A 15,049-nucleotide genomic window follows, 5' to 3' on the forward strand; every position below is an offset into this window, starting at 1 on the left:
AACCTCTCCTGACCAACCAGCGGCAGACGATGCAAGTCTGCCATGCTCACGTGAATAGCAAGAAGGCTATAACAGCCTACCATGCTCCACTACACAGCAGCATGACCATGACGGTCTCTCATGCTACAGTGAAGGGCACAGCGCTGAAGACTGTTCAAGCCCAACTGAAGACAAGCCAAAGGAATCGCCTCGTCCAAGCCCGAAGAAAAAAGGTTTATGCGCTGACCTTCAGGATCATTGTAGCCGAACAGAGATTAATAATGCTGCACGGCCACAGAAGGATGCTGAGGATTTGCTAACGAAATTAATTGAATGTTTAACTTGCAAGGAGCAGACTGAGAATTGCCAGTGTTTTAGTACGGATCGAAAAAATGGACAAGACATTGATCCTCAGGTAATGGAAATAACACAACCTGAATCATATCTACAGCAGGGACAAATGTCTCCCTTCAACACAATGCCGCAAAATCCCAACTTCGGAGACCAGCAGTTAGTCAGTAATGACTCTTCAAACCTGGAGGGGAACATTAATTGCATTGAACCTATACACACCCCACTGATTATTGAGCAGAACATTGGAGCAAGAATCCTGAGGACACCGACATCGAGTAGCCAGATAACGAATTTAAAACCCACAGCAGTTTCAAGTGAACCAAGTGTGCTTTCCACTAATGGTGAAGATGCAGATAAGGTCGACCCGATTATCCATTGTACCACACTAACCCCAGTGATTAAGCAGTTATGTATGGGGAGTATAATGTGGGCAATTGAGAACAGTAAAAGAGAGACTGTGACCATGCCAGTCCCAGCAAAATCAGACCCAGAGACCATGAAGGCATGTACATTAAACAAAGTTACATATGAGGTACCTGAGAAGAAAAGTGAAACGGAATGTTCTTTGGAAAATGGTACAATGTCGATAGAAACAGTGGATCCTATATTCGAGACCATACATATGGGAGAATTTGGGGGTAATAAACAAGGTTCTGCAATGTCTGGGGGAAGATTTAAAGTTCCAAAGAAGAAAAGCCCAAATGAAGGACAATGGCAAGACAATGACAGTCCACCGACATGGTGTGCACCACCAGATGAAAACTCTGACAATTTACCCAACCCTAGTGAACAGCAAGCTGCTAATGACGATCTATCCACGGGATGTGAGACGAGTGACGACAGCATCCCACTTCCCATGCAAAAGGTGCAAGGTGACAGACCTCGCCTAGTGCGTACCGAGGCACTCGACGATCACGGTGGGACCACTGGCGACTGCGGTGGCGGCGCACCGCTTCCACCCTCGATGGCTCGAGCCTCTCCACTGGTTGGTGCATTCCTGCATGTTCCGACTCCAGAAGTGCAGCTTCAGGGAATCTCGGCTGCCTCCAGTGAACCTGTTGGGACTCCGGACGGGGGGGCATCGACGGAAGGCAGACCGGACTCCAGATGGGGAGCAGCCAAGCGCCGACTCTGATTTGCGCATGCCAGACCTTGCTCCGGACGGGCGGTGTCGCGGCCTCGGTGATGGCACGCTCAGGGTGACGGCAGATGCCACGGCGACAGGGAATGGATCGCGTGGCAGTCCCACTGGGTCGGCAGTGGCAACCAGCACCGGCGGTCCAAGATGGACACACCAATTCGCGCCATCGCCAGACGTTGATGCGAGCAACAATTCTCTCTCCAAGGCGACATGCTTCGACGTTTCTCTGCGGAGTCGCCCTTCCGGCACAGCAGGTGGCCGGAACCAGCGTACACGGTCTCGGCCAACTTCCACATCTGGCACAGTCATCGCCTTGCATGATATTAGTGATGGTGCTACTTCGATGGCAACGACCCATCGGCTACAAGATGCCGTCCACCACAAACATAAAAAGAAAACAGACTCCACCTTGTTCCTGGCATGCAGGGCGGATGGATTGGTGCGTAGGCGCAATCAGCGGGCTTTGTGCTGCCTTCCACGCTCGCAACTGCACCGTACGCACACGCCGGATCCTCCACTGGTTCCCAAGGATGACTTCGTGGAGATGCCACGGATCATGCCCCTTCCATCGCCACCAGAACCAAACCACAGCCAGGGCACCACTAACAAAGATGTTGAATGTTATATTTGCACGAATGAAAAAACCAAGCACTGCACGAAGTACAACAAATGGTAAAGTAGAGACTTCGGCAACAGCATCACCTCCAACAGTCCAAGGTGAACCAGTGTGAACCCAAATCTCCACAGCTGAACCGGCTTGAGGACCAGCCCATTCTTGAGGCGGTCACCCATTAGACTGGACTTATAACGCTGTTCATACGTTCAAAAAGTCAAACACTTCTGTATTATAACCTGTTGTTGTTTATTGTTCCAGATATCGTCTGACCGGACCAATGTTCAAGTTTTTTTTTTCTCTCGCATCCAAGTTTTGTTATGGTACAACCTTGTTAGTGTGACGCACCCGACATCGCCCCATGTAAATAGTTACGTCATAAACACACGCTGTACACAACACAAACACACACTCTTAGATGCACTCACGACACAATTATATTTATAACCACGTAGGCACTTATCTTTGTAAAAAGGGGGGATGTCATGCTTTTCAAACACACACATCATGATAGACACACCAACAGACAAATCAGAACACACAACACCACAACCAATGACAGAAAGATATAAAAGCACAGACACGACCCCCGGTGGTCATTATTAGCTGCAGAGGAGAACCAGGACACATCTATTGCCAAACACACTCAGGGAGACAGCACGTGCAGAGTATCCAGAACGAACTGTATTATAAGAGTTATAATAAAATAGAGTTGTACCACATACAACTGTGTTGGCTCATCTGTGCACCAGAGCACCCAACACCACAGCCTCCCTGCGCCCAGGGCAATGCCAACCTGGCACCTGGGCACCCTGACCATCCAGGGGTCTCCAATGGCCTAGGAGTTCTTCACCCTCCCCCTCCCTCCCCCCTGCCCCTCCAAGGCGCCGTTACAACTGGTCCAAGTTTTTGCGGACCAGGACTAAATGGTGCCCTACTGAGGTCTCCCAGGCGCGGTCAGTGAGTCCCAGGTGACAGGTGAATCTGGTGTCCGGGTATCAGTTCATTTTAATATGCAGATCTGGATATCTCCCAGCGAGGGCAAGATCCAGATTGCACCAGGTGGTGCGAATCGGGTGACTCGCACGAGGTTGCACTCCCGGTACGGAGTGCGATTTGGGGCTTACGTGCGATTCACCTGTTGTGCCAGAATCTGCGCCGGGTGCAACTCGGTCGCTGATGTCCTCCCTCATGTCCTTATCCAGTTTCCCCTTAAATCCATCTGTTCTAGCCATCTCAACTTGTGTTGGTAGGTTCCAGAGCCTAAACACTCCGAGTGAAGACGTGGCTGCTGAATTCGCCATTGGATTTATTAATGACTACTGAAGACCTCGTGTTTTGTTCTTGCCCGGTGTGGAAACACCTGATCTAGGTATATCCCAGCAAATCCTTTCATAATCTTAAAGACTTTGACCCTCTCGATCTTCTCTTTTCTAGAGAAAAGTCCCAGTTCAATCCATTCTGATAAATATAACCTCTTAGTTCTTCTGGATAAAAGCAAATTACTGCGGATGCTGGTATCTGAAACCCAAAAAAAAATGCTGGAAAATCTCAGCAGGTCTGGCAGCATCTGTAGGGAGAGAAAAGAGCTAACGTTTCACCTGAGGAAGGAGAATTTGGCAGCCGGCGTTGGGGCGGGATTCATGCCTCCCCCCACCCCCCCAGCGATTCTCCGACCTGGCCCGGGGGGTTGGGGGGGGGGTTGGAAAATTCCGCCCCAGGTTTAACTTCTCTACAGAAACAGGTGTAATTTTTAAATCATCAAAGGATCTGGAGACAGTCTTTAGATTGCAGAGAGAGATCCGTATGAAGCTGCTTGCTTTTCCTGCCGTTATCCAGCTCTCAAAACAAAACTAAAAATGTACCCTCTAGTAGAGAGCCCAAAAGCAGACAGACAGCCCAGCTCCACTCACTCTCTGACATCACTGGTAAACACCCATTTCTTAAAGGTACACCCACCACAGCTATTTTATAAACACCCATTTCTTAAAGGTACTCTCCCATGACATTGTGCATGTGTGTGTGTTGCGCCATATTCCATGGCCAGGCAAGCCTGATGGTGTGTAATCCACCATCATGAATGGAGGCCCCATATCACTGAACCTGGGCATTGTTCAGGTCAGTCCAGAGATCTGAATGTCACCTTGTTTCGAATGTGCTTCCTAGCAGCACCGTAGGGAATCTGGTATGGGGGGGGGGGGGGGGGGGGTCGGGCCTCATCCGCATCTCTTTAACAAGATGTAAAAAAGGTTTACACCGGCCACCAGTGGGTTTTTCAAGCCACCATGGCGGGATTCGGCGATCTCGCTGAAAATGCGCACACGCGTGATATCGGCTTCTGACTCCTCCCAACATATTCTCCCCCCACCATCAAACCCACCATAGGGGCTCGGGAGAATTCCCTCCATTGTTTATGCATGTTCTTCCTATCAAAATTAATCACTTTGCATTTAGCTGCGTTAAATTTCCTGCTATTTGTCTGCCCATGCCACCAACTTGCCTATGTCCTTTTAAAGTTCTACATTTTCCTCTTCACAATGCTTCCAGGTTTTGGACCATCCTCAAATGTTTAAATTATGCCCTCTATACCAAGATCTCAGTCATCAATACATCAGGAAGAGCAGTGATCCCAACACGGAACCATGAGGAACTCCACTACAAACCTTCCTCCAGTCCAAAAATCATCCATGAACCACTACTCTCTGTTCCCTGTCACTCTCCAATTTCATATATTCTGCCGACACTCCCATGAAAATGGAGGCAGCAGTATTGATCTTAACGTCAAAATATCTAATCGGTTGTCATCTCTTAAATCCGTGCCCATCCTTCGTCAAATGTCATATCTAAACCTTCCCCCCAGTCATGTTTTCGCCCTGCCTTGGAACCAAAATGGCTCTCTCAGAATTACAAATGGAATTCTATGTGACTGTGAAGAAGATAAATTATCCTTCCACATCCTTCATAACCTGTCTGCAGATTTGACAGGGTTAACAAGCTCATCCTCCTCCAACACCTCTCTATCACCGTCTATCTGGAAGGGACAGCACTTACTTACAAACACGCAATAAAGAAGGCTAAAAGGGGTCATGAAATATCTTTGGCTAACAGGGTTAAGGAAAATCCCAAAGCCTTTTATTTGTGTATAAGGAGCAAGAGGATAACTAGAGAAAGGATTGGCCCACTCAAAGACAAAAGAGGGAATTTATGCGTGGAGTCAGAGGAAATGGGGGAGATTCTTTTTTTTTTTTAATTCTCCTCCTTTTTCACATTTTCTCCCACATTTACATCCATCAACAATACACAATAATCAGCAAGATATGTCAGTCCCCATAATAACAACGATCCCATCTACCCACCGACCCCCAAACCTCAACCCGCATGTTTACATAAACAAATGACAAAAAGGAATCAGGGATTACCCGTAGTCACCCTTAATCTTACACAGCTCCCACCCCCCCACCCCAGGTCTCCAGCTCCTCCCGTCCACTGCCTCTTGTACAACTCCTCCCCCTACCCTCGGTTCCTTCCCCCCAACTTTCCACCCCGGCTAGACCACTCGGACCCTGTTCTGCCAGGCTCCGATGGCCACAGCCCCTCCCCCCACCTCACTCCCGTTCACTAGCCGGCTTAAACCGGCTAGCGTGGAGGCCCCCGCCCGGGTCCCTTTTCCATTTGCCCGGCCCTAGGAAAACCCAAAGATCCCCTTTTAGCACACAAACCCCGCATATCCACCTACACCCCAAAGAACCCTCATTTCGAGTGAAAGTCCCGTCCCTTCCCTGGTCCAAATATATACCACATTGGCTCCTTTAGCCTCTACACCCGCGCGCAGTGATACAAAAAAGAAGAAAATACAGTCATGAGGTTACATCGGCACATGGCCATTCCTCAATTTGTCAGTTCTGCCACAGTCCTTCTGCTTTCGCAAACTCCTCCGCTGCTTCCGCCGTTCCAAAATAAAAGTCCCTGAGCTTGTAAGTCACCCTCAGCTTCGCTGGATATACAATGCCGCACCGCACCTTGCTAATGTACAGTGCCCTCTTCACCCGGTTGAAGGCAGCCCGCCTCCTTGCTAGCTCCACCGTAAAGTCCTGGTTTACACGTATACCAGCTCCAGCCCACTGCACCACCCGCTTCTGCTTGGCCCAGCTCAGGACCTTCTCCTTCACACTGTACCTGCGGAAGCACAGAGTCACTCCCCTTGGCCGCTCACTCGCCTTTGGTACAGCCCTCCACAACCGATGAGCCCGATCCAGTTCATACCGGGAGGGATCCTCCCCCTTCCCCAATAGTTTTGCCAGCATCGTGGCAAAGTACTCAGTCGGCTTCGGTCCTTCAACTCCTTCGGGCAGCCCCACAATCCTCAAATTCTGTCGCCTGGATCTGTTTTCCAGGTCTTCCATTTTTCCTCGCAGATCCTTGTTAGTATCCTTCACCTTCCGCATCTCTTTCCCCATTGAGGCAAGTTGATCACAGTGCTGCAATAACGTCTCCTCCACTTCCTTCAGCGCCTCCCCTTGCTCTCGCACCTCCGCTTGCCACCTCCATCCTCACCGGGGAAACCGCCTCCTCCACCAGCACACTCAAAACCTCCCTCATCTCCTTCCTCACCGTCTCCATGCATTTCGCAATCTGCGCCAACTGCTTTTCAAATTCTGCAGCCATCACCTTAGTTATTTCTTCAGCCGTAAGCAGTGCGGCCTTCCCTGGTGCTCCAGCCTCCATTTTCCTTGGTGACCTTTCCACTCCCCGACGGACCTTCAGCTGTTTTTTTTTCGGCCGTTTTTTTTGCTCACCCTCGACATTTACTTTGGTTTTTTTTCCCTCCTGTGTCTTCACTGTGCCTCCTCCGTGCCTTCTCCCTGCTTCTGCCGCCTCCGTGAACCCTGGGACCGGGCTTAAAGCCCCGAAAATGCCGTTCCCGAACGGGAGCCCTCCATTGTGCGGCCGCCTCCCGCCCGCCGTCACCGGAAGTCAATGAGTGAGATTCTTAATGAGTACTTTGCATCGGTATTCACCAAGGAGAGGGACATGACGGATGTTGAGGCTAGGGATGGATGTTTAAATACTCTAGGTCAAGTCGGCATAAGGAAGGGGGGAGTTTTGGGTATTCTAAAAGGCATTAAGGTGGACAAGTCCCCAGGTCCGGATGGGATCTATCCCAGGTTACTGAGGGAAGCAAGGGACGAAATAGCTGGGGCCTTAACAGATATCTTTGCAGCATCCTTGAGCACGGGTGAGGTCCCGGAGGACTGGAGAATTGCTAATGTTGTCCCTTTGTTCAAGAAGGGTAGCAGGGATAATCCATGGAATTATAGACCTGTGAGCTTGATGCCAGTGGTAGGCAAACTGTTGGAGAAGATATTGAGGGATAGGATCTATTCACATTTGGAAGAAAATAGACTTATCAGTGATAGGCAGCATGGTTTTGTGCAGGGAAGGTCATGTCTTACAAAACTAATAGAATTCTTTGAGGAAGTGACAAAGTTATTGATGAGGGAAGGGCTGTAGATGTCATATACATGGACTTCAGTAAGGCATTTGATAAAGTTTCCCATGGCAGGTTGATGGAAAAAGTGAAGTCGTATGGGGTTTAGGGTGTACTAGCTAGATGGATAAAGAACTGGCTGGGCAACAGGAGACAGAGAGTCGTGGTAGAAGGGAGTGTCTCAAAATGGAGAAAGGTGACTAGTGGTGTTCCACAGGGATCCGTGCTCGGACCACTGTTGTTTATGATATACATAAATGATCTGGACGAAGGTATAGGTGGTCTGATTAGCAAGTTTGCAGATGATACTAAGATTGGTGGAGTTGCAGATAGCGAGGAGGACTGTCAGAGAATACAGCAAAATATAGATAGATTGGAGAGTTGGGCAGAGAAATGGCAGATGGAGTTCAATCCAGGCAAATGCGAGGTGATGCATTTTAGAAGATCTAATTCAAGAGCGGACTATACGGTCAATGGAAGAGTCCTGGGGAAAGTTGATGTACAGAGAGATCTGGGAGTTCAGGTCCATTGTACCCTGAAGGTGGCAAAGCTGGTGGATAGAGTGGTCAAAGCATACAGCATGCTTGCCTTCATCGGACGTGGTATTGAGTACAAGAGTCGGCAGGTCATGTTACAGTTGCATAGGACTTTGGTTAGGCCACATTTGGAATACTGCGTGCAGTTCTGGTCGCCACATTACCTGAAGGATGTGGATGCTTTAGAGAGGGTGCAGAGGATGTTCACCAGGATGTTGCCTGGTATGGAGGGTGCTAGCTATGAAGAAAGGTTGAGTAGATTAGGATTGTTTTCGTTGGAAAGACAGAGGTCGAGGGGGGACCTGATTGAGGTCTACAAAATTAAGAGAGGTATGGACAGGGTGGATAGCAACAAGCTTTTTCCAAGAGTGGGGATGTCAATTACAGGGGGTCACGATTTCAAGGGGAGAGGAGAAAAGTTTAAGGGAGATGTGCGTGGGAAGTTTTTTACGCAGAGGGTGGTGGGTGCCTGGAATGCTTTGCCAGTGGAGGTGGTAGAGGCGGGCACGATAGCATCATCTAGACAGATATATGAACGGGCGGGGAACAGAGGGAAGTAGATCCTTGGAAAATAGAAGACAGGTTTAGATAAAGGATCTGGTTCGGCGCAGGCTGGGGGGGGGGGGGGCGGAAGGGCCTGTTCATGTGCTGTAATTTCCTTTGTTCTTACTTGGTTACATTCTTACTTATTTAATCATAGGTAGCGAATCATCTGCAATGGCTTCTCTTCCTGCTCCCGAACCATTATCTCTGGTGTCCCCAAAAGATCTATCCTTGGCTCCACCTATTTCTCATCCCCATGCTGCCCCTTAGCAACAACATCTGAAATCACAAAGTTAGTTTCCACATATCTGCGGGCAATACTCAGTTCTATCTCACCATCACCTCTCTTGACCCCTCCACAGTCTCTAAACTGTAAGACTGCCTGTCCAACATCCAGTACTAGATGAGAAATGATGTGTTGTGTACTCTGGGATAACACAGGCTGCAACTCGATGCAGCTTTGACCAAAGGATACTCCAGACTTTGAAGTAAGTTCAACATGATTTATTGAACCATTAGCACAATTCTCTATGAGTTCGACTCTTCTGCTAATCATGCTATAGTAACTCAGTCTAACTAACCAGTCTGTTCTAAGCCACGTGGTGTTGTGTAATGTCCCCTTGTGGTGATGTCACCTCTGGGTATCTTGACTGCCCATTGGTCATGTCCTATTCTATGTGTTCATTAGCTGTATGTCTGCATGTCATGACGTCTCTGGTGCTCCCTCTAGTGTTTACTTCATCATAGTGTATTTACATTAACTCCTTGTGTATTTACAGTGATGCATATCACCACAAGAAAAAACTTCCTCCAACTTCATACTGGGAAAACCTAAACCATTAAGTAGTGGTCAACAGTTGTTTTTCAGTTTGGAGGAAGGTATACAGTGTGGCACCCCAGGGATCAGTATTAGGACCACTGATTTTCTTAACATAGATTAATGGTCTAGGCCTGGGTGTGCAGGGCACAATTCCAAAATTTGCAGATGATCCGGAACTTGGAAGTAACTGTGAGGAGGATAGGGATGGAACTGAAGAGGACATTGACAGGCTGGTGGAATGGGTGGCTGCGTAGCAGATGAAACTTAATGCAGGAAAGTATGTGATACGTTTTGGGAGGAAGAGCAAAGAAAGGCAATATAAAATGAATTCTAAAGATGGAGCGGGCAAGGACAGAGGACCTGGGGGTCTATGTGTACAAATGAAAGGTTTTAGATCAGGTTAATGAAATGGTTAATACAGTGTATGGGGTCCTGGCCTCTATAAATAGAGGCATAGCATACAAAAGCAATTAAGTTACGGTGAACCTTTATAAAACACTGATTTGGCCTCAACTGGTGTATTTTGTCTAATTCTAGGCACCACACATTAAGAAGGATGTGAGGCCATTAGAGAGAGTGCGGTAAAAAATAACAATAACAGTTCCAGGGGTGAGGAACGTCAGTTTACTGGAAAACTGGAGAAGCTGGGGCTGTTCACCTTGTGAAAGAGAAATTTGAGAGGAGATTGACAGAGGTGTGTTCAAAATCATGAGGGATCTAGACAGAGTGGAAACTGCTCCCATTGGTGGAAAAGATGTAAACCAGAAGGTACAGATTTAAGATGAATGAAAAGAAGATCCAAAGATGACATGAGGAAAAACATTTATGTGCAGCGCATGGTTAGGATCTGGATTACACTACCTTAGAATGTGGCAGAGGATTCCAAAGGGAAATTGGATCGTTTTCTAAAGAGAAATAAATTTGCAGGGCTATGCGGAAAAGGTGAAGGAGTGTTTTTTTTTTTTTTTAATTGTTCATAGGATGCAGGAATCACTGGCTAGACCAGCATTTGTTGGCCATCCCTAATTGCCCTTGAGCAGTTGGTGGTGAGTCTAGCTGAGTTGCTCCTGCAGAGAGTAGCACAGACATAGCCTCCTTCTATGCTGTAACCATTCTATGATTACCTTCAGTCTCCACCACAAACTCCATTTCCTAGCCACTGATTCCATTCCTTACCCTGGCAACTGCCTTTCAACTGAATCAAACTGTTCACTACCTTGGTGTCCAATTTGGGCTCAGGATTAGCTTATCCATGCCATCACTAATTCAGCTTATTTCTACCTCAGTAGCGCCTGCTGCCAAAATCCTCATCCACACCTTTATTAATTTTAATGTGGAGATGCCGGTGTTGGACTGGGGTGAGTACAGTAAGAAGTCTTACAACACCAGATTAAAATCCAACAGGTTTGTTTCGAATCACTACTAATACCCACCTCTTCATTCACCTGAAGAAGGAGTTGCGCTCCGAAAGCTAGTGATTCCAAACAAATCTGTTGGACTTTAACCTGGTGCTGTAAGACTTCTTACTGTGCTTATTAATTTTAGGCTTGACTATTACAACACATTCATGGTACCCCTCTCCTCCCACGCAAACGTCCCGATAAACATCCAGTCATGAAAACCCTGTCCATGTATTGCAGCAAGCAACATTCCACTGCCACACCTAGACATACTGATCCACATTGACTTCCAGTTAAACAATGCCTCAACAGTTTTAATTCTCCTCATTCTTTTCAAATCTCTCCATGGCCTTTAATCCCTTCCTCAACTTTGTGATCTCTTCCAGCCTCAGAAATCCTCCTAGATATCTGTGTTCCTCTAGTTCCGGCTACCAGCATACTCCTGATTTTCATTGCTCCACCATTGATGACCATGCCCTCAGCTGCCCAGGCCTCGAGTTCCAAAATTCCATCCATAAACCATTCCGCTTCCCCTCTTCTTTAAGATCCTCCTTAAGCTTTTGTTCATCCGATATCTCATTTTGTAGCTCAGTGTTATATTTTGTTCAATAACACTCCTGTGAAGCACCTTAGAACATTTTAACATACTAAAAGGTGCAATATAGAACCATAGAAAAGTTAAGGTGCAGGTAGAGGCCATTCAGCACATTGTGTCTGCTCCAGCCCCCCAAAAAAACAGAAAAGGAAGCGAGTCGCTCATTTTAATCCTACTTTCCAGCCCCCAGTCTGTCGCCTTGCAGGTTGCAGCATTTAAAATGCAAATCCGTGTACACTTTAAATGAGTTGAGCATTTCAACAAATGCAAGTCGTTGCTGATATATACAAGTAATCGCTTCCCATCAGGGATCACTGGACATCAAAGACCAGGGGTCAAATCCAACAAATCAAGATTAGTTTTAAGCAACCTTTGCCAGACTTTCTAAAAACAAACCTGCATTTATAAACTAAATCTACAACATGTCTCTCTCTCTCCCCCACCCAAATCCCCCACCCCCAATAAAATCCAAACTCCTTACTTTTCATTGTTGCTTTCAACTGAATCAGTATCTGTGAGCCACTCCTCCCCGATGTCAGGCAAAGTGAATGGATGTTGCTTGTTAGACGGGTTCCACGTAACGCTATCTGCAACATACACCGAGGACCTTCCTGAACCAGACATGATGCTGTTGTTTGATCCAGTCTGAGCCTGCATGGTTTTCACTGCATTTAAGGTAACCAGACTGGAGCTTGGAGCTGGTCGGACCGCTATCTGATTTGCAGCACCAATACTCAGCCCGGCTGATTTTGTGACACTGGCCGAGGCTGGAAGAGAAGCATTACTGCTTTTAACAGTGGCAGGGCTACCTGGAGCAGAGGCAGTTCCAGAAAGTGCAGAGGCCTTTCCTGACACATTGAGCAAGGAAGAAGTGAGAGGTGTTGCCTTAGATAAAGGAATTGATATCAGCGATGGTCCATAAGGTGAGGCTGACGATCCGCTGTTTGAGGAACTAGCTGGAGGGACAACAGGAGAAGCTGAAGTCTTGAAAATTTTTGCAAATATGGTTCCCAAGTCCAGCACTGCAAGCTTCATTTTTTCCCCAATAGAAAATTAAAGCAAGCCAGCTTCGGCCGCAGGGCTCCGAGGAACAGGAACTACCGTTTTCAATTGAAGAAATTTGATACAATCTGACCTTCCCATTAGTTACAATAGAAAAAAAAAAAGTTTCTATGGAAATTAGTATTGCAGATTTTACAGAGTCTCCAAGAGACGGTGAAGTTTTCCTTTTCTCCAACACAAGCTGCAGTCCTTGCCAATAGGCCACACTGTACCCACGGAGTGACTGAAAGAAACAAACACAGTCTTGTTTGCCAGGCTTGCTGGTTGGTTTGCTGCTCTATTACTGATGAAGAAATAACTGTGCAACCCTCCTGTTTGCTTGGCTGCCTGTAAAGTAATAACTCTCTTCAGAGGACAAGAACAAAAGATTGCTATCAAAAACAGAGTTGGCTGCCGACATGCCTGTCAGGTGACAGCAGCAGCAGAGGTTGCTATGCAAAACAAAACCCTTACTTCTGGTTGGTCCATTACCAATGACTAAAGGGCGGTTCTTATTTACCATGTAAGGAAACAGGGGCGTCATTCTCCGACCCCCCGCCGGGTCGGAGAATGGCCGTTGGCCGCCGTGAATCCCGCCCCCGCCCCCGCCGAAGTCTCCGCTCCCGGAGATTGGGCGGGGGCGGGAATCCAGCCGCGCCGGTTGGCGGGACCCCCCGCTGGATTCTCCGGCCCGGATGGGCCGAAGTCCCGCCCAGAAACTGCCTGTCCCGCCGGCGTAAATCAAACCTGGTATTTACCGGCGGGACCAGGCGGCGTGGGCGGGCTCCGGGGTCCTGGGGGGGGGCGCGGGGCGATCTGACCCCGGGGGGTGCCCCCACGGTGGCCTGGCCCGCGATCGGGGCCCACCGATCCGCGGGCGGGCCTGTGCCGTGGGGGCACTCTTTCCCTTCCGCCTCCGCTACGGCCTCCACCATGGCGGAGGCGGAAGAGACTCTCCCCACTGCGCATGCGCGGGAAACTTTCGGCGGCCGCTGACGCTCCCGCGCATGCGCGGAGAAACTGACAGCGGCCGCTGACGCTCCCGCGCATGCGCCGCATTTCCGCGCCAGCTGGCGGGGCAACAAACGCCATTTCCGCCAGCTGGCGGGGCGGAAATCCCTCCGGCGTCGGCCTAGCCCCTCAATGTTGGGGCTAGGCCGCCAAAGATGCGGAGACTTCCGCACCTTTTTGCCGGCGCGATGCCCGTCTGATTTGCGCCAGCTTTGGCGCCAGTCGGCGGGCATCCCGCCGTTGGGGGAGAATTTCGCCCCAGATTTCTAGATTCTGAAGCTATGAAGGATTGATATAGCACCTGCACAGCACATAGATATATATATATATATGTATGTATACATGCTCCCATGTTAAGTTCTGACTGCTGTTGATTCCCTTCCCATATTATTGGCCCTCCATCATCTTGGTGGGCAGTAAGATTTAAATCAGGCTTGTTCACTAACCATAGCCCCATGAATAAGGTCGAATACGTTTTATACATGGTGAATATTTCATCAAGTTATAGAAAATGCTTAGTCATTTATATGTTAATAGAACTGTCGTCAACTTCAAATGATAAGCACAAAATAAATATTTACACTCTTGATGCAGAGAGAGCCCACGGCTCTGACAGTCGATGTTGTGTGCAATCAGCACGCACCTCACTTCACTTGCCCTTGCTTTAGGTGCATATCACTTCAGTCATACCGGCAAGAAAAAAACAACACCGTCAGAAATCAGCAGAATGTGGCATCCTGCATGTGGGTCTCAGTCAACAAAATGTCTGGTGGGCCACACTCAGAGTCCAGATGGGCCGCAGGATACCCATCATTGCTTTCGCCTCTGTGCCAGAATTTTCACTCAGAAGGTCAAGCCCGCCCACACCCTCAGCAAAAGCAGGCTCCCTGATGCAGCTCAACGGATTGTGGCCCCTAGGTACCCAGACACCCAGCCACCAGCAAACTGACTGCAAGGGAGGTAGGGGAAGTGATCACAATTGAGTAGGGTAAGGGTCCCAGGGTGTCAGCAGCACAAGTTATATTTGTGAGGCCTTGAGCAGCATTTGATAGAAGTCTGTGAAACAGAAATCAGTCAGCAAACCACAAAGATCTCTGACTTCTCCCTTGTGACTGGGTTTAGGTGAGAGTGAAACAGCCCCACCTGGTTTGTAGTGATAGAATTTTTTCAGAGTGTAGTAATGGTGAGCAAGCTGGAAATTCTCAGCACCGAGTCACCAGTGGCTCTCTAATACAAATAAGCGAACGGATTAATAAAGCTGCTAAGATGATCAAGGGAACCTGTGTCTACCGTATTAATGGTACAAAGAGGCAGCAGATATTAAATGTAAGTACCCGCGATCATTATGAAGCAAGGACAATGCTGATGTAACTGCCTAAGGTAGTAAGGAAATCCAGGGACATTTGTTAATTTTCCCCTCCTCTCCCACCATTCTTCCCCCCAACCAATCGTCAGATGAACTTTCTTTCCTTGGGAACAAAATGATCTGACCTGTCATGCTGATCATTGAGAGGTACAAATAATAAGA

At 48.2% G+C, this 15,049-nt stretch overlaps 1 protein-coding gene across 2 annotated transcripts in view; it reads right to left on the minus strand.

The window, feature by feature from the left end:
- The window catches only part of LOC140408957 (protein FAM149A-like), a 176,296-nt gene extending 163,389 nt beyond the window's left edge, over positions 1–12,907 (minus strand). Inside the window, exon 1 of one of the 2 annotated variants that reach the window (XM_072496908.1) lies at positions 11,951–12,907. In XM_072496908.1, the coding sequence (XP_072353009.1) occupies positions 11,951–12,504 (554 nt within the window). In that variant the 5' untranslated portion in view covers positions 12,505–12,907. The remainder of the gene's footprint in view (positions 1–11,950) is intronic. The other variant, XM_072496907.1, reaches the window with a different exon arrangement.
- Between the last annotated feature and the right edge of the window lie 2,142 nt (positions 12,908–15,049).

This window comes from Scyliorhinus torazame, chromosome 3 (genome assembly GCF_047496885.1).
Source record: "Scyliorhinus torazame isolate Kashiwa2021f chromosome 3, sScyTor2.1, whole genome shotgun sequence".
NCBI classification, from domain to species: Eukaryota; Metazoa; Chordata; class Chondrichthyes; order Carcharhiniformes; family Scyliorhinidae; genus Scyliorhinus; species Scyliorhinus torazame.